The following is a 25679-nucleotide window of genomic DNA, read 5'->3' as shown; positions in this document are numbered from 1 at the left end:
CTAGTTAATAGAAAGTCTAAAGTGGACCATTGAAATAAAGTGTAACCTAATTGCTTTTGGGATAAAATATAAATCAGACGTGTTCTTGACAAGTGACATTCAGCCAATAACGTGTGCAGGACATTTCCAAACATTTTACAGTGACAAAATATAATTTATGAAAGCAAACTAGACCTGCAGAAACAAATATTTGTAGGTGGTTGAAGCAAAAGGCATGTTGTACATTTGGACGCCAAAGGAGTTTATTAGTAAAAATACAGTAACAGAAAAAGTAAAGACATCTGTCCCGAAAACCACCAACAAAAAAACAAAACAAGCATGAACACAACAGCAGCCCCCTCAGAACAGAAATGATAAATGCGAACGATAACTCAAGAGACGAAGTAACAGCCAACTCCATCAGGCACTTAGAAGAGAGATGTGGAGTGCACGGATTAAAATGTACGTTTAAAATGAAGACCAAAAAAAAAGAAAATGAAATAAGAGGGTGTTCACAAAGAATAAAAAAGACAGCCGATGTGTATTCTAGCCATAACCACTAAAACGACACCAGAAATAAGTTAAAACCAATAAATTCTACATGTTCAGCAAACATTACATATTTCACACACATGTACAGGTCACATTGCTGTTCCAGATATCATAGTCAACACACACAGTCTAGTGCTGATCACCTACGATTATCACATCAACATTTTTCTAGTGGTCTCTAGAGCTGCTATGTCTGGGCTGTCCTGAAGCCCTTTGTGCGTGCATAAGTTCAGCTCACGGTTTTAAATCATCTAAATCTGGTGATAATATATTGTCCTTGAAGTAGCATCCTCCTCTAGATAGACATGTTCAAGCATTTACAGTTTTTACATTTTTGACATAAGACCAATTTAGTGTCTTTTAAAAGAAAACAGAATGGTTTAAAGTGAAGCAAAATGAATAAAATGCATGTCCCCTTGATAGTAAGAAAAGCATGACAGTCTGTTCTCTTACATTACACAAACAAGCAGCTCAGCGAATGATCATTTACATTAAAATCAATATGTGCTGAAGTCTGATCCTTCTCAACTGCCCGATTTCTTATCCCTCAATATAACATTTTAAATGTTAATACAGTTAAAAGTTGTTGAAAAAAACCTAAAAACGTTTTCAGCTATTATAGGAAATGGCGAACACATGACTGGTTGGAAAAACAAAAAACAACCTTTAAAGACAGGACCAGCAACTACATCAAGGAGAACATATTTGCTTGTGCCTTTGTACCTTGCTACTTGCATATGGCTTATGACGCTTTGTGCTCGACAGGTTTAAGGACGATTTCTAGTGCAAGCAGGATGTAAAGTCATTTGGAAAGACTATATATTTAATAGGTGGTTTTCCATTTAGAAAGGTTGTTGTTACTGTAGAATAACACCCCTGTCAATTTAGTCCACACACAAACACGTGAGATGAGAGGTTTTAGACACGAAACCTGCATGAGATCAGTTAGATGACCAGCGGTGCCCAGTCCTTCTGAATGCGCCCATACTGTACATGGAGAAACAGCAGAAGTTTAGGATGGAATGAAAGAAAAAGTATGAATTTATTATGAATTCAAGAGTAATTCTAGCCTGGAAATCCAGATCCAAAAGATTAAGGGTCTGGCATTGAGTAATGAAAATCGCCCAACTTTCAAGCATGCATTTGAAAATCTCACTGCACACTAGAGGTCTGCAAGCCCGTCGGGGCCCGACATGCTAAGCCCATTCGGGCCGGGCTTGGGCCATTTTTTTTTTTTTACAGATCGGGTTCGGGTCGGACTAGGGCTTATTTAGCTTCCCTCCTTTCATTGTGCCCATAATATACATGCAGAGCACACGTCACATAATGTGTATGAAATATTGTTATATTTATTATATTATAAATATTATACATCGCCTAAGCAACACAAACGCAATACGCATATACGCACGCACGCACGCGTCACTCACGTGCATTAACAGGTGACAGTTGACCATGCAGAAGATCAGGGAGAAGTTGGAATTTTTTATTTTTATTAATATTATTTAACATTAGCCAGTTGGCGAAGAGTTCTTCATTTTTGAACATTGTTTTGAACATTGTTCTTCAGTTACTTAAAAGCAAAGAAAGGTCAGCCGTTTATTTCCTTATTTTTGCGGTTGGATCCCGTAGCGCTATATTCTCTATTGCATGCTTATGCTTCTCTCTAATGGACAGTCTGTTCAATATTTGTGGGCATGATGTTTCAGGCCTATAATAAAAGTTTACCTTTTAGTAGCGTGTGATGTGCGTGTGTTTGCGTGTAGCAGAGACAGCGCGCATCAAAGAGCGCGCATGAGAGAGATTAAAGTGATATTGATGTTGGTCTCGGGTCGGGTCGGGTCGGGTCGGGTCGGGTTCGGGCTGGGGCCCGGTAGGGCTTGAACACCACGGGCCAGGGCCGGGTTAGGGCTGGAGTTTTTGGCCCGTGCAGGGCTCTACTGCACACAATTGGATAACACTACGACCAATCACTGTCGTGATTGCGCTGTCGTCATCTGTTTAGCTCGCCTCTGGTGATATTTAGGGCATATTTAATGAGCATCATTACTCAATGCCAGAGTAACTCGCTGAGCAAATTCAAATTGTGCTCTCGCAAGAACTCTGGATTTTCAGGGTAGAGTAATTCCAGAAGTAACAGGATTTTACCTGGATGTCAGTGAGCTCCTTATGGAATCTCTTGGCAAGGTCTGGACCATTCTTCATTGTAGGAATTTGGTAGGTCTAAAAAATAAAAATACAAAGTTTTCAATACATCAACCAGCACTCTAGGGGTGCTTCTCAATTCTTATTGGTGCATCCTCGTTTCCTTTCCTCGAGTATCAGCTCCACCCCCGGTAGGATGCGAGGGAAGGTTGCAAGGAAAGGAAAGAAAAGGAGGACGGAGGAATCGAATGAAAGGTTTTTTACATATTGGAATACTTGATCACTCGAGCATCACTTCACAGCGTCATCAGCTGTGCGCAAAGGATCTGCCCTTATGTTGTTGAAGTTTGTTTATTTAATAAATTCATAATAAATAATAATAAAGCAAGATACCCTGTTGAAATATGTGAGATGTGTGGTTTATATAAACTGCAAGGTAAAGTATAAATTAAAATTATTGTGACCGATGTGAAGGGGGAGGAGAATGTATACGTGCATCACGTTTAGGCGATAAAACTCTTCCGCAAAGGATACACCTGTGTATCATCGCTCATAACTCCTCTGGAAGCCCTGGAAGTCTCCTCACTCCTCGTTCCTCTCCTCCTCGTGGTGCAATTAGAGAAATGAGATGTCCTTCAAGATGGCTGAGCTCGATCGGTTTCCAGGTCATAGTATGGAGGACGGAGGAGCGAGGAAACGAGGAGGGATGTTGAGAAGCACCCCAGGTGTTTACCAGTGCTGTCAACAGTTTTTCGTAAACTTAGACACTTGTCTGTTCCGCCTTGTCGTCGTCTTCTTTTGTATCACAGTATTATAGTGTATATATATATATATATATATATATATATATATATAGACAGTTCTAATGTATGGTGCCATTTGTTTCTTTTGTATGTTAACAGTTACCAATAAGAAAAAGATACCTAACTTGAGATTACTATTCATCTAGTAAAATTATTGGTATTCCTACCCCTAATTTATCGGACAGTGTTTTTACATTCACGCTCTGTAAAGCACATCAAATCTTAAATGACCTAAACCACCCACTCTATCAATATTTCATTCCCCTTCCTTCTGGCCTTAGGTAAAGATTACCCACGTATAGTAAGAGTTTTGTTCCTGTAGCTATACGAGCTTTAAATACATAGGATATTGGCCATTGATACGTCATCTTATGCTTTCCCTTTTTCTTTTTTTTGTGATATGTGATATGTCTGATTGTTTTGATTGTGTTATGATAAGTTGATAAGTTAACGTGTTATATACACATCTGCGGTGGAAACAAATTTCCTCTTAAGTACAAATAAATTATCATTATAATTCTTATTAAGCTGTAAAAATGCATTCAATGGACATTTGCATGAGAGCCGAAGTGTGCATTCCTGTTACCTTTCCTCTGTAGAGCAGACTGCCAACTGGACACACCACACACGCAGTCCCAGAGCCGAACACCTCCAGAACCCGTCCATCATCTAAAGCGCCTATCAGATCCTGCATTAATACTTGACGCTCTGTCACTTTGAAGTCCCCCTAAAAAAATAAAAAACACACAACTGTTACAAAACGTACTGTGCTGGAATCATGTACAGGTATGGCAACAGACATCTTGGTACTTGATAAATAACATGCTATGGAATGAGTACCATAGTCATATACCAGCTGTTGGGAGCCTATGACTCGTGAGCCACACCTGGCTCTTTGACAAAAATCACGTCTCGCCAGTTCTCGCTCTCTTTACCAACAAAAAGCCATGTACAATTAATTCCATATTGCTCATTTATTATTTGTTGTATATTTGTTTGTTTTTAGTTGTCTATGGACCTGAAATAAAAAAAAGTTACTAGTATTGAACAAAACTTTTTTTTAAATAATATTTTTGTTGTTGTTGCTGTGGCTCTTTTGGAAAAATGCATTAACCAAAAAAAAAAAAAAATGTAAATTAAAATTTTTCTTTGGTCAAAAAAGGGCTCTCGACTCCGGTCATATACTATGGTATTTTCATAATATTCCACGGTATTTAAAAGAATAGCATGGTGTTAGCATGGCACATGTCCTTTATGTGTCATTGTCATTTCATTGACATGGTTATTAGCGTATTAATATAGTTCTTTAATCAAGCAAACCTTTTGATAATATATATATATATATATATATATATATATATATATATATATATGAGAGAGAGAGAGAGAGAGATAGATAGATAGATAGATAGATAGATAGATAGATAGATAGATAGATAGATAGATAGATAGATAGATAGATAGATAGATAGATAGATAGATCTAATATTCCTTCCCTGCTCAAAATCCCTTTCACTTTTAAGCAACTCTCCATTTCACTTTTTCTTCTTTCCCCTTTTCCATCAGCATTTCATATTTCTCTTTCTCTTACCCATTCTCTTGCGAGGTCCAGCAGCGCCTGCCTGGTGACTCCTGGAAGAATGACGCCATCAAGTGGAGGGGTGACAAGCTCTTTCTCTACAAAGACACATAAATGTCCAAAGATATCACCAGCAGGGGGAGACAACCATCATCATTCCACATGGAATACTGAACTATCAACTAAATTAACATCTTGCCAAAATATACAGCAGGGCTCACTGCATGAGAAACTGTATCCCACAATGCAATGCACTTGAATTGACCTGGCTATTCTGAGAGTGAGAAATGAACCAAAAGCAATATCCATTGTGATTTTAACACTTGCTTTTTTTTGTCTCTTCAGGGCTCCCACACTTTTTTATAAATGTATTTCCATAGCTTTTCCGCTCCTTCATGATTATCGAATAAGGTCAGAAAAAGAAAAAAAAAAACAGATTTTAAACGAACAAAGAACAAGTTCTGGCTAAGTAAATATTTTAGAGAAGAGCACAACTTAAGTTATAGATTTCTATAATGAATATAACGTTAAAATTTAAGATTTTATTCATTTTTAAGACTTTTCTGGGCATATCTGCATATCTTAATTTCCTGATATCCCTGACAGGAACTGCAGAAACCCAGTAAGGAATTTTCACACACACACGCACGGTTTACAGGGACTCTCCATAGGCATAATCGTTTTTATACTGTACAAACTGTATATTCTATCCCCTTACACTAAAACTACCCCTAAACAGAAAACTTATGCGAGTAATGCGACGTACTGCTGATATTTACGCTACTTCCAACGTCACAAGTTGCACTTTAGGCGTAAGTAGACTGCGTAAATGCATTGCTTCACTTCAGAAGGCCTTTATTAACCCCCCCAGAGCCGTGTGGAGCACTTTTATGATGGATAGATGCATTTTATGGACTTCAAAACAGAAACGGCAATTCACTGCCATTATAAAGCTTGGAAAATCCAGGACATTTTTTAATATAACTCTGATCGTATTCGTCTGAAAGAAGAATGTCATATACACCTAGGGTGGCTTGAGGGTGAGTAAATCATGGGCTAATTTTCATTTTTGGGTGAACTATCCCTTTAATTTGTGTAAGGACGAATTAAGACTTTTTAAGACCTTCAGAAACCCTGTAGAAGTTACTCTCACCTCCTTTCTCTGTGGTCCAGTAGATGAAGAGATTCATGGTTCCGACCTCAGTGATCTCCTCATTGTCTCCGTACAGCCAGAGGACCTGCTGGCAGCCCTGCCTGGCCGCCTCGCTCTGAACGGCGATTGTCGGCCCGTAGTTACTGGGAAACATAAAGCCACAATTACAGAGCTGCATTCGGGGCACAAAAACAATGGGTTAGTATGTTTAAACCAAACATTTGAAAAGGAAGAAGTTTATAACAAAGAGTGAAAACACTGATTCATAATTTAAACAGACATATGCTGTCTACACGTTATCTGAACACTACGGGACAACAGCAAAAAGCTTTGCTAAAGTGGACCTCAAATACTTGATGGGACAGTGAGACAAGGACTGATAAGAGAGTTGAGACAGATACAGCATATAAACAGAAGCCAGAGCTGCATTAGTGTGAAGGGTCAGCAAACCGCTGAGGATTTACAACAATCCACATAAGCACATGACTAGCTTACTGCAGCCCGCGCAAAGCTGAAATTCTCTGAATGACCTAAATGTGATCATCTACTCTTAAGACAAAACCATTCAATGCTTTGAACCATTCAAAGGGCAATGGAGTGTGACAAACGAATAATCTCCAGCCGAAGTGTAACTGCTCTTCTGCAATTCATGACTTCACCATTTAAACAAACGAGAAAATGCATCACTATTCCTGCAACAACAAGAAACTGGATACAAGTTTAATGCAGATAAGTAACATATGAAATGCTTTTGCTTATTCAATAATAGTAGAAATAGTACAAACCAGAGATAATGGTTCCAAAGAGTTCAGTGACAAATATTAAGAGTCTTAATATAAAACTGCTATGTACTAACACACTGTTGACCCTTCCCTTACCCCTTAAATCTGCTATACCACCAAACCGGTCTCAATAGCAGCAAGTGTTTTGCTGTACAACATGAACACAATAATTACATTGTACCTAGACAAGTACATAGTTGTTAAAAACACCTAATATAAAGTGTGACCAAAAATAGTAATTTGTGACACATTTCTGCTTTAAATTAGCAGGGTTAATTAGGCCAATGGTTTATATTAACACCAAATTAATAACACCCACATTTTTCCATCAATACAAAATATTTTCATTTTATTCACGGTTGTACAACTCTTATAATGTATGCTTATGCTCATATGCTTATGAGGAATGTATATGTGAACTCACCCTCCCATCTTGTATTCTCCAACGCCGCCCCTCCAGGCCCGAACGTATCGAGGATCTGCCAGCAAAGACACCGGACTAAAGCCTCCAGTAGCAAAATAAGGTCCAACGGGTCCAATAATGACAAAGAGCAAAGCGTGACCAGCTCGAGATACACCTAGAGAAGGCTGGAAAAAAAAAAGAAGGATGGTCACAATTAAAGATGAAAAGACCAAAATCATTCAACAGATTACACTCACTGGCCACTTTATTAGGTACACTTTGCTAGTACTGGTTTGGACACCATTTTGCCTTCAGAACTGCCTCATTTCTCATGGCATAGGTTTCAACAAGGTGCAGGAAACATTCCAGCATCACAATTGCTGCAGATTTGTCGGCTGCACATACATGATGTGAATCTCCTGTTCCACCACATCCTAAAGGTGCTCTATTGGATTGAGCTCTGGTGACTGTGGAGGATATTTGAGTATAGTGAACTCATTGTCATGTTCAAGAAACAAGTTTGAGATGACTTGAGCTTTGTGACATGGTGCGATATCCTGCTGGAAGCAGCCATCAGAAGATGGGTACACTGTGGTCATAAAGGGATGGACGTGGTCAGCAACAGTGCTCAGGTAGGCTGTGGTATTTAAACGATGCCCAATTGGTACTAAGGAGCCCAAAGTGTGTCAAGAAAACATCCCCCACACCATTACACCACCACCACCAGCCTGAACTGTTGATGCCAGGCAATGTTTTTCCAATCTTCTTTTGCCCAATTTTGGTGAGCCATGTGAATTGTAGCCTCAGTTTCCTGTTCTTAGCTGACACGAGTGGCACCTGATGTGACCTTCTGCTGCTGTAGCCCATCGGGTTCGATGTGTTGTGCGTTCAGATATGGTCTTCTGCAGACCTCGGTTGTAACGAGTGGTTATTTGAGTTACTGTTGCCTTTCTATCAGCTCGAACCAGTCTGGCCATTCTCTTCTCACCTCTGGCATCAACAAGGGAATATTTTCTCTTTTTCTGACCATTTTCTGCAAACCCTAGAGATGGTTGTGCGTGAAAATCCCAGTAGATCTAGCCCATCTAGCATCAACAACCATGCCACATTCAAAGTCACTTAAATCACCTTTCTTCTCCATTCTGATGCTCAGTTTGAACTTCAGCAGATCGTTTCGACCATGTCTACATGCTTAAATGCATTGAGGTACTGCCATGTGATTGGCTGATTAACAGGTGTACCTAATAAGGTGGCCGGTGAGTGTATATTTGAATATTTAAGGTTTCTTACTTCAGTTCCTATAAAAGTGGGTCTGATGTACAGACTGGCATCTGTGGAGTAAGGAACCCATTCTTGATCGATCTCAACCAGCTTACTGATACACTTCACCAGTTCGACCTTATCAAACAACTAGAAGAGACAGACAGGGAGAATATGTTGATGGAAGGAGATCCAGTCCACAGATTGGCTCATTTGAAATGTGATAATATCAAAGAGCATCAGTCAATAAACTAAAGTAGGTCTGTAAATGCCTAATAGGATAAGATGAAGACTAACAGGTAGGCAGCTCCTTTCAGAGCTCCGGTACATGCGCTCCATATTCAACATAGGTCTGAAGAGACGGATACGGTTATCTACTCCCCGAAAAGCCTTCATGCCCTCAAATAGCTGAGAATAAAACAGAAGAACAGAAAATATCAGACAAAAATATAAATATAAATAATAACAATAATAATAATAACAACAATAACAATATATATATATATATATATATATATATATATATATATATATATATATATATATATATCAAAGAACCGTTATTAATAATTGAGCACCAACAATATATATATATATGATATGATACCATTTTCTTTTCAGGATTCTTTCAATGAAAAGAAAATCAAAATAGAAATCTATTGTAACAAATGCCTTTACTGTCACTTACGAATAAAAGTCATCCTTGATGAATAAAAGTATTAATTTCTTTAAAAAATATATCTTTTTGAACCCAAACTTTGAGCGGTACTGCACATAACCTTCATTGTTGAGCTGAATAATTAACTATATATTAATCAATATTTTATAAAATGTATAAAAAGAAGATTATGAATTATAAACATACACACACACACAATAATAAAAATAAATTAAGACAATAATAAATGAGATATGTACATTTATAAATTAATAATTACAATTATAATATAGAGGAGAAAATTGTGCACTCATTATATTTCAACATTTTTGCATGTCTTGGTGCAGAGCATCTGACAGAATTCAGGTAAAAACAGCTGAGTTGGAAAACAAAACCTAGTCGCTTTTGGCTAAATGAGAAAAAGATGCTAAGAACCATGTGGTTCACGCACTCCCTTACCTCTATGGAGTAATGCAGGGCTGAGGAAGCAGGATGAAGGGACAGATTCTGGAAAGGCTTGATCTGAGGTGCCTCCCACCCTCCTGCAGCAGACCAACTGATGGTCAGCATGTGGTCCGAAAACTGCTTGCCAAACACAAGGGTTGAAGGGTCCGGCTTTGGCTTCAGTACAGGGTTCCTCTCTATAGTAAGATCTGCAGCCTGACACAAACAAAAAGGAGAGAAAGACAAAAAAAGAGGGAGAGAAAACGAAAAGACAGAGAGGGGCGGGGGAGTAAAGCGGGCATGTGGACAGGTGTTTATTCATTATCATTGATTGCACATGCATTTGAAAAATGAATCTGGATTCATCATGCCAGTCAAGCTTTTATAGAAATTGAATTCAATTAAATTGCAGTGAGAAGAAGGGAAGGGGGTTGTTGGAAGAAAGAAAGCGTGCAAGAGGGCAAAGGCACAAAGAAAAGAGACGTCAGATCCCACAAGGTGACACCGTGGCCTGCTTAACACTTCAGAAACTGCAACTCAGGATGAGCCGTAAAACTTTACAAGTCTGGAAAAGATCTGCATTGCCCCCAAAAATGTGACTGTACCGACTCTGAGGTAAAACTGAAACAATTGCACAAATTCACAATTGCACCAGGTTGGTGGAACGGAAATAAAAGTGGTGCTGTGAACCTGGCTCGACAGGTTTGTTTTAATACCTTGAAGGAGGAACTGACGAACCGCAACGACCCACATGACAGGGAGAGAGGATGAAGAAAGCGTCCATTTAGTGCCTTAAAACAAAGAAACAGAGTGTGACTTCAACCATTTCCTTTCACGTGTTGTTTTAGACAGCTGCTGTTCAGCCCTCATGAGATGTGAAGGTTGATTATGTACCAGCCGTATATACCTGCATTTATGCACAAGGAGACAGCTGGGTCACAAAGTAACCGTGCTTTTAATAGCTAAAACCCCAGAGTGAATCAGCAAAGCAAAAGAAAGTTTAGCTTTTTTTCCTTAATAAACTAAGACACACACCAGTCAGCTCCTCTTCTAATTCGTTTCGCATGTTTTATTAGGCATTTGTTTGCCTAATAAATAATGTAGCATGGCTACACGATAGCTTGCTAATCGATCTGTTAGGTAAACTCTCTTAACTCTGTGCATAATTTGGCAAACAATGCGTCTTATGGAAAGATGCGTGACCATTAGTTCCGGAAAGATTAACCAGCCTATATTATTGCAACTAGTATTTATTTTAATTAATAGCAAGTAACCTAATAGTTTCTAGTATCTTTTTCAACTTCACAAAAAATAACCTTCACAATAATAAATAAATACTAACATTTACTTCTAACTATTGATTAAAGTAGTAGCACATATAGTAGCCTATATCTATTTGGAGAGTAGGCTACTATCTAACTCAGTTAGTATGATTTCTTATTTCACTTGTTAACATATCTTTTTACCCCAACATATGTAATGAATACTAGTCAGGACCTTTTAGTTAATATTAAAAATCTAGTAAGATTGAACATTTAGTTAAATGTAACTAAAGAATAAGTACTAGCACCTAATGACACGTCGCGAGAAAAAACAGGAATAGGTAACGTTACCAGCACCAACTAACGTTAGACTAAATGAGTAGATAATATCACAGATCCATATTGATTTTATTTGCAATTTTGAACCAGTAAAAGTTAGGCTACTTGTTGGATAGTGACTAGAAGCAAAGGATCACTAGTGAATAATCAACTAAAACGATATGGGTCACTACTACTGTAAATGAATAGCCTACAAGTCTCTCTATCTAACAAATAGTTAAATTGAAAGTAAAATAAAAATACAGCCTCATAGTATTAAACATTTTTTTAAAACATGCTGGCAACATAAATAGATATGAATGTTAAGTCTGCATGCCGGAAATACGTGGAAAGCTGCAGTCATTCATAGCGCAAGAGTTCACCCGCGATTTGCAGGCATTTTTGAAAACAGAAATTCAGAGTAATACAATAAAAACGTTTTAACTTAAATGTAAAAACAAACACTTAAAAATATGCCTCTCCTGCACATGTGATGATTGCGTGTTGTCGATTTGCAACGTCGTCGATGATCCGCAGTTTAAAGCTGATTAATACAGTTCTGTTAAATATACTCCAGACCCTCGTCGACTGTGTTTACGGAGCCATCAATAATTAATAGAATGATTTGGGGATGTGGTGGCGAAGATAAGTGAAATGATCTTTGAACTCACCGTCCTGAGCGCTGCCATTGCTGCTGAGAGATGAATGGTAAACTAGTCCGAGTGGGAGCAACTGCCCCAGACTGACGGATCTCTGCGTTCCGGATTGGAGCCCAAAGAAACGACGGAAATGTGCTCGGGTTATAAAACAGTAAAGTTTCCTTTCTTGGGGGAGCTTATTCTTATCCTTTTCAACACAAGCCAGTGTGGTATTCGCATCAAAATTCTTGTTCTAAATATCTTTGATGCTGTTATTTTTTATGCCACTAGGATAAGCCTTCAAAAGGCAGATACTAGAAACTTTCTGAATGAGTAGAACACTTTTATATTTCTGACCACTCATTCCATAATCTTTAATAAATAAGCATGAATCGATTATATCATTACGTCTTTGTGTGAATTTAAAAATGCATTAATATTACAAACAAAACAATCCCCATCCATCAAAGGGTTAATAACAACCCGCGGGTAGGAGTGACGGATCTCTCGCATCTGATTGGATGAAAAAGAGTTGTGGTCAAATCAACTGGGTTAAACAAGGTCATGAGAGGTCATGAGGGGAACATTCCATTCATGGGTTAGCATGTGAGGCGTTGGTCCGATCCGGCTTAATGATTGGCTTTTAGAAATTCGAAGAAATATGTTTTATGTCAATACCTTCAGATGATGATGTCATACCAATAAACATAAGCTGTTACCTGTGTTGGTCGCTTTAGAGTTCACAGAAGACTGAATTTAATTTCGCGTATTTAATAGATTGAATTTTCTGTCTCAAAATTTCAAATTGATATCATTTTGATATCAAAGGACTCACGACAGTATGAACACATTATTTGTCTTACATTATCTCAGAAAAATCCCTTGAGTGGCACTGGACATGTTGAAGGTCTGTCACACTTTTTCTAGTTGATATGAAATAAAATAATTTGACAACACATGTACAATAATTAATTTAATTGGTACAAAAAAATTGCATAAATGCAATGTATGAAACAAATCACAGCCTATCAAGAGTCATTTATCAAGTTTCAAAACCACTAAATTACACTACACAGTTCAAATCTGATTATTATGTGACACACTGGCCTGGAAATCATTACTTGTAAACATCAGTCTTTGAAAGCACATTCATGGTACTGTAATTTACAGTTCAGGTCCCTTTCATATAATATTTAACTACTATAATATTTGCATTAATAAAAATGAAATAGCTTTTAGATTAATTAAAATTTCACACATAGCATAACACCCCCACCACCACCACCACACAAATATTCTATTACTATTAGAAATGCAAACAATTGCAGATGGCTTTAAATGTAACAGTGGTCAGGTATACATCATTTACCTGACCATTATACATAATTATAAGTAATTAACCCTAAACCAAACCCTAATCATATAGTAAGTAATTGTTGTAAGTTGTTAATTAATATTGCTAACAGTAGGCCTGCTTATTTACACTGTAACAAAGGCACCTTAAAAAAATCTGCAAATAGTTGCATTTTGAAGCAGCACTGTCTCCAAAGCATCAAACAAGCTGTCTGAGAGGAGGAATGAAACCATTTTATCATTATCAAGGACCTTTCCATCATTGTTCAGTTATGGAACTTGGCTTTTGAAGCCGTAGTTCAGTTCGGCCCCTCCGCTTAGAAACAAATCTATCCCAGTACAGTAAGTGGCATCAGCTGCCAAGAAAAGAGCAGCTAATCCACTCTCAGCCTCCGTTCCCATTCGACCAATCAACTGTTGAGTAGAAAATTGTTACTATAACATATCCAGCAGAACACCAGCTTCTTCTATAGACCTTTTTCACAATAACCGGAAATACGTAATGGTTGTGGAAGCGGAGTTCCTGTCAAGCGTCAACACACCAGAAAAACATAAACGCGGGCAAGTTTAAAATGGATCAAAGAGTCTACACAACTTCATTAACGGATTTGCCAAATATTACATTTGCTGATGTGACGACTCGTAGAGGAAAACTCCATCACCAAAAAGAAAAAACGAAATAAAGGGTAAAAAAATTTCCACACGGAATTTGTCCATAAATATCAAGGTAAGTAGAGAGCGAGGCTAACTGTTACTGAACTGTTAATTAAAATGACACATCATTAGCGTGTCAATAGCTCTTGCTAGTTGCTTGCGCCATTTTTTATGTTGCTTTGACTGCGGAGGAAGTAGATTACCACGACGATTGCGTATTTCCGGTCACAAATACGGAAGTTGTGAGAAAGGTCTATTGCTCATTTGCCCTTATGAACACTTACCTGAGCATTTTCTCCCCCCTTAATAGTGGCAGAAGGGTTTTCGGTTTGGCCAGCAAGCTCCTCCCACAGAGATGTCATAATATTGCCTGGAGAGATGCTATAAAAGAGTTTGAATTTAAAGCCTGGTAATAAACATAATTAATAAAAAAAAATTCACAGATGGAAATTCAGTAGGATCAGAGAAAATAAATTATATAAATAAAAAAGCAAGGAGCTGCTTAGATGGCAGGGTGATAATTTCACTCACCAGTTGACTCTCACTTGATAGCGACTCTCATCCACAGCCATCGCTTTAGTCATGGCAGTGACCGCCCCCTTGTGGATATATGGAAGTATTGCTATTACTTTCAAGATGATCACTTGCATTTGGCACAATCAGAAAAACTCACCTTGGTTGCCACGTAGGTAGCTGCGTCTTTCTGACCTATTGAGGCGACAAGGCTGGATAAATTGATGATGTTTCCTTGCGTTTTGCGCAGGTACGGCAGTGCATACTGCCCCGAGGTAATAAAAAGAGAGGTTAGTTAAAAGATAAAAAAAATAAAAATCAGTCAATGCAAAAGTAAGGAGACCAGAGTGTTATGTTACTTGAGATTTTACCTTGGAAGTAAGGAAGTAGTTGATGAGGTTCAAATTAAGCAGGTCTCTAAACTCCTCTGCAGTGGTTTCGTCTGTGGACTTGTGAGGGGGGTCTGATGTGTCATTTAGGGATTTCAAATTAAATCAGTATTATTAAACTATTTATTTATTTTTAATCATTATTTGGAAATAAATTATTATTATTTTCTAAATAAATGTAACAGTTCTTGGTTAAAATAATTACCACAAAATAGTGTAGAACAAATAAAGTTTAAACTTTAAGTACAAAAAAAAAAAAACTTTGACTTACGCCACCCAGCGTTGTTCACCAAACAGTCGATTTGCCCAAATCTCTCAATCGTCTCACTTATTAATCGCTTCAAGGTAAGATATGATAAAAACAACAACAACAACAACAATACATTTAGAATGTAACTTTTTTCTAGTTCTTATAAAGGTTATTATAAAATGAAAAATCATACACTATCAGAATTATTTAATTTTATATATATATATAAAGCCTTTATAAATTATATTTAAAAAAGTTTTAAATGGAAACCTTTTTCAATCATGGAAAAAAAGCCTGAACCCTAAAACCATAAAAACGTTAAACTGCTAAAGCTTTAATGAATAAATAAAGTAACGTTTGATAGGAAGAAAATAAAGGGGTAGGACAGAGACTGAGGTGAGTGACAATTATGAATGCAAGTTATGCAACCCTCCAATGAACGCCTGTGCATATACCTTGATGTCATCCTCTTTTGTAACGTCACATGACAAAAACATGCACGATCCTGGCCCTTCCTTATTCAGCTCAGACTCAAGAGACTGGCCAGCTGGCAACTCAGCTGACAGTTATAGGAAAAAGAAGGAAACGTTATTGCATTCATTGCTGTAATCAACCTATCTTCAAAAAATATATTTAAATCAATCACATACTCTCTTGAGCGCAGAACACAACTTTGGACCCATTTTGAACTGCAAAGCAAACAGGACAATATTCTTATTTACTCTTCCTTTACTTTCGATTTATTAATGGAAAGATAAATCCTTACCAAACACTTTAACGATGCCCCTTCCAATGCCTCTAGTGCCCCCAGTGACGATGACAACTTTGTTGACATACCGCTGAGCACAAGCCATGTCACTAGGCTACTGCTATGCGTCCACTTATGCGTACTCTACTAATGCAGGAAATTAAAAAAAAGTAAAGTGTCTGCAGTCTCTGCACACAACTGACAGCGTCTGCTCGGTTACTAATGCACTAAAATCATATGACAGAGAAGTAGCTCCCGATATCACGTGTGCGTGCTTGCGTGTGTCAAATAGAGAAGTTCGCTTCCTGGTTGAATCGTTGTTCCGAATCGCTTTTAACGAACTGAATAAACCAGTTTACCAAGTCTGACTGAATCATCTGAAATATCCTATACCTGCTTTCCCATTTATTTATTAATTATTATTATTTTTTAACTCAAAACAGCGTCCAATGTCCAAGTAGCTGCTGCTTGTAGCCTAACTGATCATGTGGGGTCCGGTTTTTTTTTGTGTGTGTGTGTGTGGGCTTTGCAAATTCGGTTTGCAAATTTGGTTAGCAGGATACATCATTATGTAGTTTTTCTTTCTTTCTTTTTTTTTAACATACTTATTTAATTTTATTATTGATACAAAATGTATGTTATTTATTCCATACTTTGTCTCAAACGATATGACCAAATATAGAAACATCTAGCCTACACTAGCCTATATGTAAAATGTAAAATATTTCCAAGTTGACTTCCACTGAACAAAAGTCGGCCGATGAGCTGATGGTGCGTGAATCAAGGACTTGGGGCAAAATGTAAGTGTTTTATGGTTTCTGTAAAATGATGCGTTTACTCTAGGTTTATTTTTAAAACATTTGCGTTTGCACATCATCGCCTGTTTTGGGTGCTTTGATAAACTTTTATGTATGAATAATTATTTGGCCTATTGTTATTAATAGGCTATTTAATTTAATAGAATGCATATCAGCCAAATGCGCTTACACATGATATAACTATTAAATGTGGCAGGAGTAATAGTAATTGCGTGATGAGGTAAAAAACTATAGTTAATGTTTTTTTGTTTTTTTTAACAAGCTTATTGAATGGGGCATGGCTCATCTTGGGAATGGTATGCTAAGACGATGGCATCCACTATCCAGTGGGCCAACCTCTGTTTGGAGAAAGCCAGTTCACCATCTCCTGAGGAGCAGCTCCCTCCATCTCTGGGTTGCCCGTCTCAGGGCTGCTTCGCCTGCCGTTTGGAATGTTTGGCAGGCGCTGAGACGGGCGGCGTCACCTCATTGCGGGGAGCTCGATGTTGGGGCCTAGGTAAAGTCTGCTGTTGTGGCTGCGACGGCGCAGATGTGGACATCTAGCGTGGACATTGTCTGCCCAAGGGAACGCACAATGACTTTCGTAGCCCGTATGGCGAGGTCCGTCGCTTTACACAGCTCCTGCGTCAACCCTGGGTCAGAACTACCCTTGTGTAGCTCTTTTAGTGCCGTAAACTCGCAGGAGGGCCATCGCGTGCAAGGCAGAGGCGGCCTGTCCAGCGGCGCAGTAAGCCTTTGCTGCAAGTGTAGCCGAGAACTTACAGGCCTTGGATGGGAGACGTGGACGACCCTGCCAGATGGCAGCATTTTGCGGGCACAGCTGAACCGCAACTGCAGCCTCCAATTGAGGGATCTCCACTTACCCCTTGATTCCCCGCCATCGAGGGTAGTGAGAGCGGAAGAGGCAGTGGAGCGGCTTCAGGGAGAAAAAGGTTCCTTACACGACTTCGTGACCTCCTCGTGCACTTCCGGGAAGAAAGGCATTGGAGCAGGATGCTGCTGGTTAAAAGACGAGCTGCTGCGTTCTGGACTAACTGTAACTGACGAAGGGATGACTGATCCAATCCAACATACAAAGAGTTACAGTAGTCTAAACGGGACGTAATAAATGCATGTATGACTCTTTCAAGGTCTTTGCGTAGCAGGTAGGGCTTGACCTTAGCCAAAAGTCTCAGCTGGAAGAAGCTAGTTTTAACAACAGAACTAATCTGTTTATCAAATTTAAAAGCACTGTCAAAAATCACACCCAAATTCTTGGTAAAAGGTCGAATACTCAAGCCCAATGCTCGCGGCGGCCCAGGAAAGTATGGCAGTCAGCTCCGGGTCGGACTCGAACAACGTTCTTCCCGAAGCGGGCAACGCAGCCGAGCCTTCATCCCCAGAGGACTCTAGCCCGACCTCCGATGCAGCAATCGACATCCGGTCTTCTGTGGGAGCCCCAAATGAGATACTGGGACCTCCATGAGAAGGCCCAGCAACCCCAGCCGGAATCTCCTCAGCCTGCGATGGATGAGAGGAGTGGGGGGCTGCGGGGACTCAACCAGCGAACCCCCACTGTAATCCTCAGATCACCCTGTGTAGTAACCGAAGTGGCCCTGTGCGCATCAAATCCAGACTGGGGAATAGAAGAGGGGACTCCACCTGTTTCCAAGTATCTTAGTCTTGATCTCAACATCACAATGGTCATCTTCCCGCAGTGGGTGCATGACTCAACAACGAACGTCACCTCAGCGTGCTTACGGCCCAGACATGACGGCCCAGACACGTGAGACAGAGATCGTGGCTTTCAGACTGGGCCAGGAAACGACCGCATCCAGAAACACACGGGTGGAATGACATCTTTAAAAAGACGTAACGTCAAACCCGTGTTTACTCTATTAGGGAAACTGCTCTTTAGATGTTGAAGAGCCCAGGGGAACAGCGGCTGCACCAGACTGTGCACTCTCAGCAACCGCGACCTCTGCTGGAACGCGCCGTCATACCAACACCGGAACAGTATCTCGTTCTGATACTCTCTCGAGCGATGATTGAGGAGCAGAGTGAAAACCCGGTCAACTCGGCCCCGAAGCGAAAACTCAATGTGAGTTACACATTAAGTTTTGCAAAGGAATTACAAAAAAAGTTACTTTGAAGAAATGGTGAAAGATTTATGATTCACTTTCCAAGAAATTTTATTCATGTTCTGAATAATTATGTTCTGAATAATTGTGGTAATTTAAATGTACATATTATTTATCTGAGTAATTATTATGGATGGTTATGTTCAGAATTGTTTTATATTCTGAATATTTATTTGTATTGTTTCCTGGCAGAAGTGTTGGGGTGCATGGGATAAATAAACATATTGCAAATCTTTGTATTGTAAACAAAAAATATAAAAGAGAGAAAATGAGCGAGACAGGCATTTTAAGCTGGTGTGAAGATGTTTGGGACAGTGAGCTGATGAGGGGACGAGGGGCTCTGGATTGAATTTCAGCATGACAGCATTCCCCAGAGCTGCAGTGAGCGTGAAAGGGAGTGAAGACAGTGACCTACAAACTGGTTGAAGTAGCTATCCTTTACTGCACTGACGGAGGGAAGGACAGGGTTTATGGTTTAGGGTACAGGAGAAAACACCTCCTGCTGGACTCATAGGGTAGACCGCCTGGCAGAAGGGGGGACAGTAGATACACAGCTCATGGTGTGGTGCAGGTTGGGAAGAAACACGGATAGTGTGGGGTAACTGTTCTGGATCTACGGTCACCAGTGACAGAGGGTAAGTGGAAAGACAAACAGAGTGTTTTCTTAAAACTTTTCAGACACACAAACTATCTGGTATTATACCAGATTTCAGAATAACGGGAGATATTTACTTTCAGGGGATTCTGACACTTTTTTTCACCCCTTACCTTCATGTTTCCATACTTGTTCCCGGGTTGTGTTGGTGTCTTCACATAAACTGGCTCTGTTCCTTTACCGTAGTGTTATTCTCGAGGTGTGGGTCAAAGTGGTAGTGGAGTCAACACAGGGTTAGGTTGGAGTGCGTGAAATATTTGTATATGATTTCATGGGAGAATCATTTAAGTTAGGACGGCGTCTTCAGTTACATACTTGGAACTGGACATATATTACACATGCTCAGCATTGCAATATATAATTCCATAATAATTATTGTGTAAATCTTTTTGCTGTCATTACATTTATGAAATTTATAATATATATATATATATATATATATATATATATATATATATACACACAGTAATAAATGTAATTAATTTTGAATAAACTATTCAATTGAAATGATTAAAATGACATTTAAATTAAATGTATTACATATTTTTTAGCATTACATCATTCCATATACCATACCATTCCAGATGTGCATAGTTTGCTATCATTAAAATATGAAAATATTGAATATGATTTTAATTTATTAAAAATAATATAGTTACAATTGTAATGATAGCAAGAAACACTGTAAAAAAAATGTTGTTTCAACTTTAAAAAGTGTTCATGCTGTCTTAAAATGTTAAGTTTAGTCAACTTGAAATGTGAAGTTACATTTTTACTTAAAACTTGACATTTTATGGCAGCATGAACCACTGTAAAAAAAATTACTGTGAAGATGTACACAATAATTATGGAATGATATAATGCTAAAAAAAAAAAGCAAATAAGTGCTTTTTTTAAACATTTTTAAATGTATTTCTATACTCAATATTTAATTAAAATTCTTTAAAAAATATCTGTAATGTTTTAACAGAAAATGAGATCTCTGTATTGACAAGGCTCTCAGGTGATATTGGAACTGACACCAGGAGGAATGACCACTTCTGTTAGTCAGCCTATAGCTGATACATCGGTCTAACACCAATTATACATTTCTACAATCCTTTGACTGCTGGGTTCATGTTTAGCTGAAATTATTCTGTTTCTACCCCATATAACAGACTGAGTGAAAAAGAAAGAAGAAAAGATGGACAAAGGAGGAGGAGAAGGAGAAGGAGGAGGAGGAGGAGGATCTGATAGTGGAATCGAGGGCAAAAAACAAGTAGAGGAAGAGGTCAATGAGAGTGACAAGAAACTCAAGGACCAGCGCAACAAGGCAGAAAAGGGTGACAAAGAGAAGGGTGAGAAGAAGAGAGAAAATCGAAGATCTGGTTCAATGGGGAGAGGAGGTTGGGCGCTGTCTGAACGACTGGCCATCAATGTGTCGGGCATGCGCTACGAGACACAGATTCGAACCCTGGCCCAGTTCCCTGACTCTCTGCTTGGAGACCCTCGGCGTCGCCTGCGCTACTTTGACCCGCTCCGCAATGAGATCTTCCTGGACCGCAACAGATTCTGCTTTGATGCCATCCTCTACTTCTATCAGTCTGGAGGTCGGTTACGGCGGCCTGCCAATGTGCCTCTGGACGTCTTCATGGATGAACTGCGGTTTTATGAGCTGGGAGAGGATATCATGGCTCGCTTCAAGGAGGAAGAGGGCTTCCCCAAGGAGGAACCTCGGCCCCTGCCAGACAATGAGATCCAGCGCAAGCTGTGGATACTCTTTGAACACCCAGAATCCTCTGGAGGCGCCCGCATCATCGCCATCATCAGTGTGATGGTGATTGTGGTCTCCATTCTGATCTTCTGTTTGGAAACGCTGCCTATATTCAAAAAGGAAACGGAGACGAAAGAGGTGAGAGGAGTTAAAAGTTTTGACCAGAATGTAGCTAACAGGATTTACAAATTGTTTTCAGTTGTAATGGTCACAGTATGAGAAAGAATGCTAGAATGGCAGTTAGCATGAAGCAGATGGGTTCCTGAGCATTTGAAGATGAATGAGGATGCATTCAATTAAACTTCATTTATTATTATTAATATATTGTGTGAAGTCAACATGAATTGAATGATTTACAATTTATGGAAATAGCCGCTACCTTTCTTCCTTTTGTATATTTTTTACATTTTAATAGCTATTAATACTACGCAATATACATTAATACTATACTATACTATTGAGCTATTAACTTGAAACCTAATTGTGCAGTCCCGGTTTTTTGTTGTTCAGTATTTTCACAAAGAATCCACACAAGATTTACCTGATTGGTTGGTCACATTCATTTGTCACGTCGACCAACTGAAAGCAGCTTGTTGTGAAAAAGTGACTTCTGTTGACAACACAGACATTTTTTGCCTTCTAAATTCTGCCAAAATTTACTTATTAAATATTCTCAGTGAACTTTCCTCACTTCAACAGTGTGCTGGATGACATGTGCGAGCAGAGTTGCCACATAGTAGCACATTTAAAAAATGTCAGCGTTGAATGGACAGGGTTAACCAATCAGTCATTTTTGATTACAGGACAGGTGTGGATATCTACCAATGCTTGAAATTAGACTAAGAACAAAAAAAAAAACAATGAGGAAATTCCCATTCTTGTAGCATTTGTGACCCATTGAGCAAACAGTTGTTTACATTTTTAAAGGTTGACATGTTGGTTTGTTGCCACTTTGAATTATGGGAAATAACACTTAGGCAAGTGTTGTTTGTATTATATCTGTTTTAGAGAATTTCGCAAAATCGTCCAAGTACCATGTGTAATATGTTTATGCACATTGAATACTGAATTTCTATCAATTGTAAAAACAATGTTATACTGAATGCTGAACTTTTTTGAGGCATTTTCACTGTATGCACATTCATTTACAAAACCACATTTAAAAGGTCAGTTTAGAGTGTGAAAAGTCACATTAAAAGGAAAGAAAGCGCAGATGAAGAGTTCGGGAGCAGGAGAGAGTGTAGGGTTATTGCTGAGATTATTTTAGAAGTGTCGTTAAATCTGATACACTGATTGGGAGCAGGGACTCTGGGGGGTTGGAAAACAGTCAAGTGACGCTTCCATGGAGAGATTCAACCGGCATACACAGATAGAAAAAAGGGAAGGAGATGAGAAATGACAAGATGACAGGTGACAGTATGAAAGAGCGTCTGTGCCTGATCGAGTGAGGGGAAAATAGTGAGACGCAATGCAGGGTGGGGTAGGGTGCGAGGAGGGAAAGTTAGTAAAGAGTATCAAATTAGTTTCCCAGCAGCGACCCACAACCCAGCAACCTCAACACGCTGCCAAAGCAGCTCAGTAATTTTACATGGATCAGACAGTTAACGACAAGCAAACTAAAGCGGGTGAGAGAGAGATTGTGGAGTTACATTCTCAAGTTTCACCTTAGAGATCTAAGGTGTTATTTTTAGAGTAAGGACAACCCTTCAGTGCACATTAACACAGATACAGGAGCTTGTATTAATAAACAGACACACTCACACAACATCTTATGATGACTTTAGCAAAAATCTAAATAAGCACTACGATAGGGAACACTTAAGATCCAGCCAGCCAGACACAAGTTCACACACAAGCACACGTGCATATACATTCACATCTCACATGTCATACCGTCTTTTAAAATCTCTTTTTCAATCAAACACACCACCACTGGTCATTAGGGTTATACATCTTTATGGAAACATACTCACATACTGATGTGGTTTGCCCTTGTGTACATGTTAGACTAAGTCATTTCTTTATGGAGTCGTGGTGATAAAGAGCTTAAATGACCGACCTTTGAGTGAAAGGTCACATACTGTGGCCCTTACAAACAGAATGGGACCTTCAACTTCACTCAAGTGGTTGTTAAATGAACAACCAAATTGTTTCTGTCAGACACTTGTTAGTCAAAGCATGTCTGTCAGAAATATTCTTATTAGGGTTGGGAACTGAGAACCGGTACATTTCCATTAAACAGAAAGACCTGAACCGACTGGCGCACAGTAGTTAACGTTTCTCGCTGCAGAAAATAGAGGTCAATGGTCCATTCTTACTTTTTTTTTTTTTTACCAGTCTTAGTTACGTAGTATTGTTGCCATTAATTTTTAAAAACAAAAAAATTGTTAAAAAGTTATAAACCATAAAATAAACCAACCAGCTACGATGGAAATGATAACATTACAAACTTTTATTTAAAGCAAAAAATTATTTGAAAATCAGACTAATCTTTATACAACTACACTATAGCATAACCCTACCTGAACTATTATGAATTAGGTTGTCCCAAAAGGTTTTGTCCAATTGAACTCAAAATATGATTAAGTAAATTAAAGTATTAAGTTGTTACAGAAGAAAATGTCAAAAGCACATTGAATATTACTATACTTTGAATATGCAACATGTGGTTTATACTCTAGCCATCAGTTTCCATTTTCTGCATCTAATTTCTCTTTTTCTCTTTCCTGTCTTTTTTCACCAATATGCATACCAGCTTCACCTCGCTGGAAACAGTACCTCGAACATCATGGTGTCTTCCATCTTCCACGATCCATTCTTCCTGGTGGAGACCATGTGCATCTGCTGGTTCTCGTTTGAGCTTTTGATGCGTTTCGCTTGCTCTCCCAGTAAGATGGTCTTCTTCAAGGATGTGATGAACGTCATAGACTTCTTTGCCATCATTCCTTACTTCGTCACGCTCGGCACCGAGCTGGCCAAGTCTAAAGATACGGCGCCGTCCATGTCCCTGGCGATCATAAGGGTCATCCGTCTGGTTCGAGTTTTCCGAATCTTCAAGTTGTCTCGCCACTCCAAAGGCCTTCAGATCCTGGGCCAGACGCTGAAGGCCAGCTTGAGAGAGCTGGCGCTGCTCATCTTCTTCCTCTTCATCGGAGTCATCTTGTTCTCCTCAGCCGTGTTCTTTGCCGAGGCGGAAAACCCGGGCACGGCTTTCACCAGCATCCCAGAAGCCTTCTGGTGGGCTGTGGTCTCCATGACGACAGTGGGGTATGGTGATATGTACCCGGAGACGGTGGGCGGAAAGCTGGTGGGCTCCATGTGCGCCATCGCGGGCGTGCTCACCATCTCGCTTCCCGTCCCTGTCATCGTCTCCAACTTCAGCTACTTCTACCACCGCGAGACGGAGTGTGTGGACAACCAGGAGTACACGCACGTCAACACCTCCCTTTGGGAGGAGGAAGAGGGTGATGAAGAAGGAGAAGACGGAGAGGAAGAGCCTGGGGAACAGGGAGACTGCGTTCCTCTCGAAGGAGGCACGACCTACAGGGGGATCTGTGCCCCTCTCAATGGGACTCTCCTGGCTGGGCTGTGTGCGGGACAGACCGGAGAGCAAAGCATAGGGAGCGTTTACCCACTGGTCACCCAAGTCTGAGAGACTGGAGATCAAAAAGGGAGAATGAGAGACGGAGGTGGTCCTGTGCCATGTTTAAAGGACCCTGCATCGTTGTGACTCTCTGAATATCTGGGTACGACGGGAAGGAGGAATGCAGGAATAAATGCAAGAAACAGAAAACGATTGACACAGAGGCTGAGAAGGTACAAAATGCAGTAGCCATAAGAAAAGGACAAGTATGAAGAAGTCACAAAAAACATTGATTTTAACCTCCATAAAACGTTTTTTCTAACGTTCCGGTTACAAAACTTTTATTTTGACATCACAACCTTTACACTGAATGTATTTATTTGTTCAACATTTTTATCTATTCAGAGAGTTGCGCCTTAATGCTTGGATGCATTTGGAAAAGTCGCTGAGCTGTGTTGTGCAATACAAGCGTTTGCACTTTTGCTTTACTGGAATTCTCGACATATATATATATCGGACATATTCATAGGAAGAAGCGCCATGCGGTGTCATTTAAATGTCATGTATTTTGTCACCCGGGTTGCAGCCATGAATGTGCCAGGGATTTGTGTGCCCGACGGATGGCTAAAGTCTTAAGCATCATTCATCTGGAACAGTTTAATGTTACTGCTGTTCTGAATGACACTGTTGACATGATGTGGATGAGAGATGTGTGTGTCTGTGCTTGTGTGTGTGTGTATTTAAAAGCAGCTTTTTAGGAAAATATGTACCATCCAATGTGTGCGCGCGCGCATGCTCTATGAATTATGTAACTCTGAGCCATGTTGGTGAACTATTTATTAAAAATTTTAATCACACAAGAATCAT

The 25679-nt window shown here is 39.4% G+C and overlaps 3 protein-coding genes across 3 annotated transcripts; 1 reads left to right on the top strand and 2 right to left on the bottom strand.

Annotated features, from left to right (window-relative positions):
• Positions 1-220: 220 nt before the first annotated feature.
• bcat2 (branched chain amino-acid transaminase 2, mitochondrial) lies at positions 221-12442 on the bottom strand. Its single transcript, XM_084401657.1, has 11 exons — positions 12010-12442; positions 10475-10549; positions 9774-9974; positions 8954-9064; positions 8687-8806; positions 7418-7581; positions 6212-6354; positions 5071-5156; positions 4066-4206; positions 2680-2754; positions 221-1518 (listed from the first exon to the last, which is right to left on the bottom strand). Exons 1-11 carry the CDS (start codon positions 12025-12027, stop codon positions 1477-1479), a joined length of 1176 nt encoding a protein of 391 aa, XP_084257783.1. The 5' UTR covers positions 12028-12442; the 3' UTR covers positions 221-1476.
• A 494-nt stretch (positions 12443-12936) lies between these two features.
• hsd17b14 (hydroxysteroid (17-beta) dehydrogenase 14) lies at positions 12937-16396 on the bottom strand. Its single transcript, XM_084401680.1, has 9 exons — positions 15902-16396; positions 15786-15824; positions 15591-15694; positions 15157-15223; positions 14868-14959; positions 14657-14761; positions 14515-14582; positions 14268-14364; positions 12937-13743 (listed from the first exon to the last, which is right to left on the bottom strand). Exons 1-9 carry the CDS (start codon positions 15987-15989, stop codon positions 13600-13602), a joined length of 804 nt encoding a protein of 267 aa, XP_084257806.1. The 5' UTR covers positions 15990-16396; the 3' UTR covers positions 12937-13599.
• A 2840-nt stretch (positions 16397-19236) lies between these two features.
• Positions 19237-25670, top strand: kcna7 (potassium voltage-gated channel, shaker-related subfamily, member 7). The gene is made up of 3 exons (XM_084406086.1): positions 19237-19456; positions 20634-21367; positions 23985-25670. The coding sequence occupies exons 2-3, from the start codon at positions 20660-20662 to the stop codon at positions 24879-24881; spliced, it is 1605 nt and encodes a 534-aa protein (XP_084262212.1). The 5' UTR covers positions 19237-19456; positions 20634-20659; the 3' UTR covers positions 24882-25670.
• The last annotated feature ends 9 nt before the right edge of the window (positions 25671-25679 follow it).

Source organism: Rutilus rutilus (genome assembly GCF_951802725.1).
Source record: "Rutilus rutilus genome assembly, chromosome: 1".
In the NCBI taxonomy this organism is placed as follows: Eukaryota; Metazoa; Chordata; class Actinopteri; order Cypriniformes; family Leuciscidae; genus Rutilus; species Rutilus rutilus.
Note: the sequence above shows the minus strand (reverse complement) of the source record. Positions and strands in the feature narration are given on the sequence as shown.

Bases quoted from the DNA above. Each gene is read 5' to 3' on its own strand.
- bcat2 (XM_084401657.1), bottom strand. The intron at 7,582-8,686 runs GTAAGAAACCTT...TTTTTTTTCCAG, and splicing joins CCACTTTTATAGGAACTGAA to CCTTCTCTAGGTGTATCTCG. The intron at 5,157-6,211 runs GTGAGAGTAACT...GTGTCTTTGTAG, and splicing joins CTGGACCACAGAGAAAGGAG to AGAAAGAGCTTGTCACCCCT.
- hsd17b14 (XM_084401680.1), bottom strand. From the start codon at position 15,989: ATGGCTTGTGCTCAGCGGTATGTCAACAAAGTTGTCATCGTCACTGGG. The intron at 15,224-15,590 runs GTATATGCACAG...CTTACCTTGAAG, and splicing joins CAAAAGAGGATGACATCAAG to CGATTAATAAGTGAGACGAT. The intron at 14,960-15,156 runs GTAAGTCAAAGT...ATGACACATCAG, and splicing joins GGTGAACAACGCTGGGTGGC to ACCCCCCTCACAAGTCCACA.
- kcna7 (XM_084406086.1), top strand. From the start codon at position 20,660: ATGGACAAAGGAGGAGGAGAAGGAGAAGGAGGAGGAGGAGGAGGATCT. The intron at 21,368-23,984 runs GTGAGAGGAGTT...TATGCATACCAG, and splicing joins AGGAAACGGAGACGAAAGAG to CTTCACCTCGCTGGAAACAG.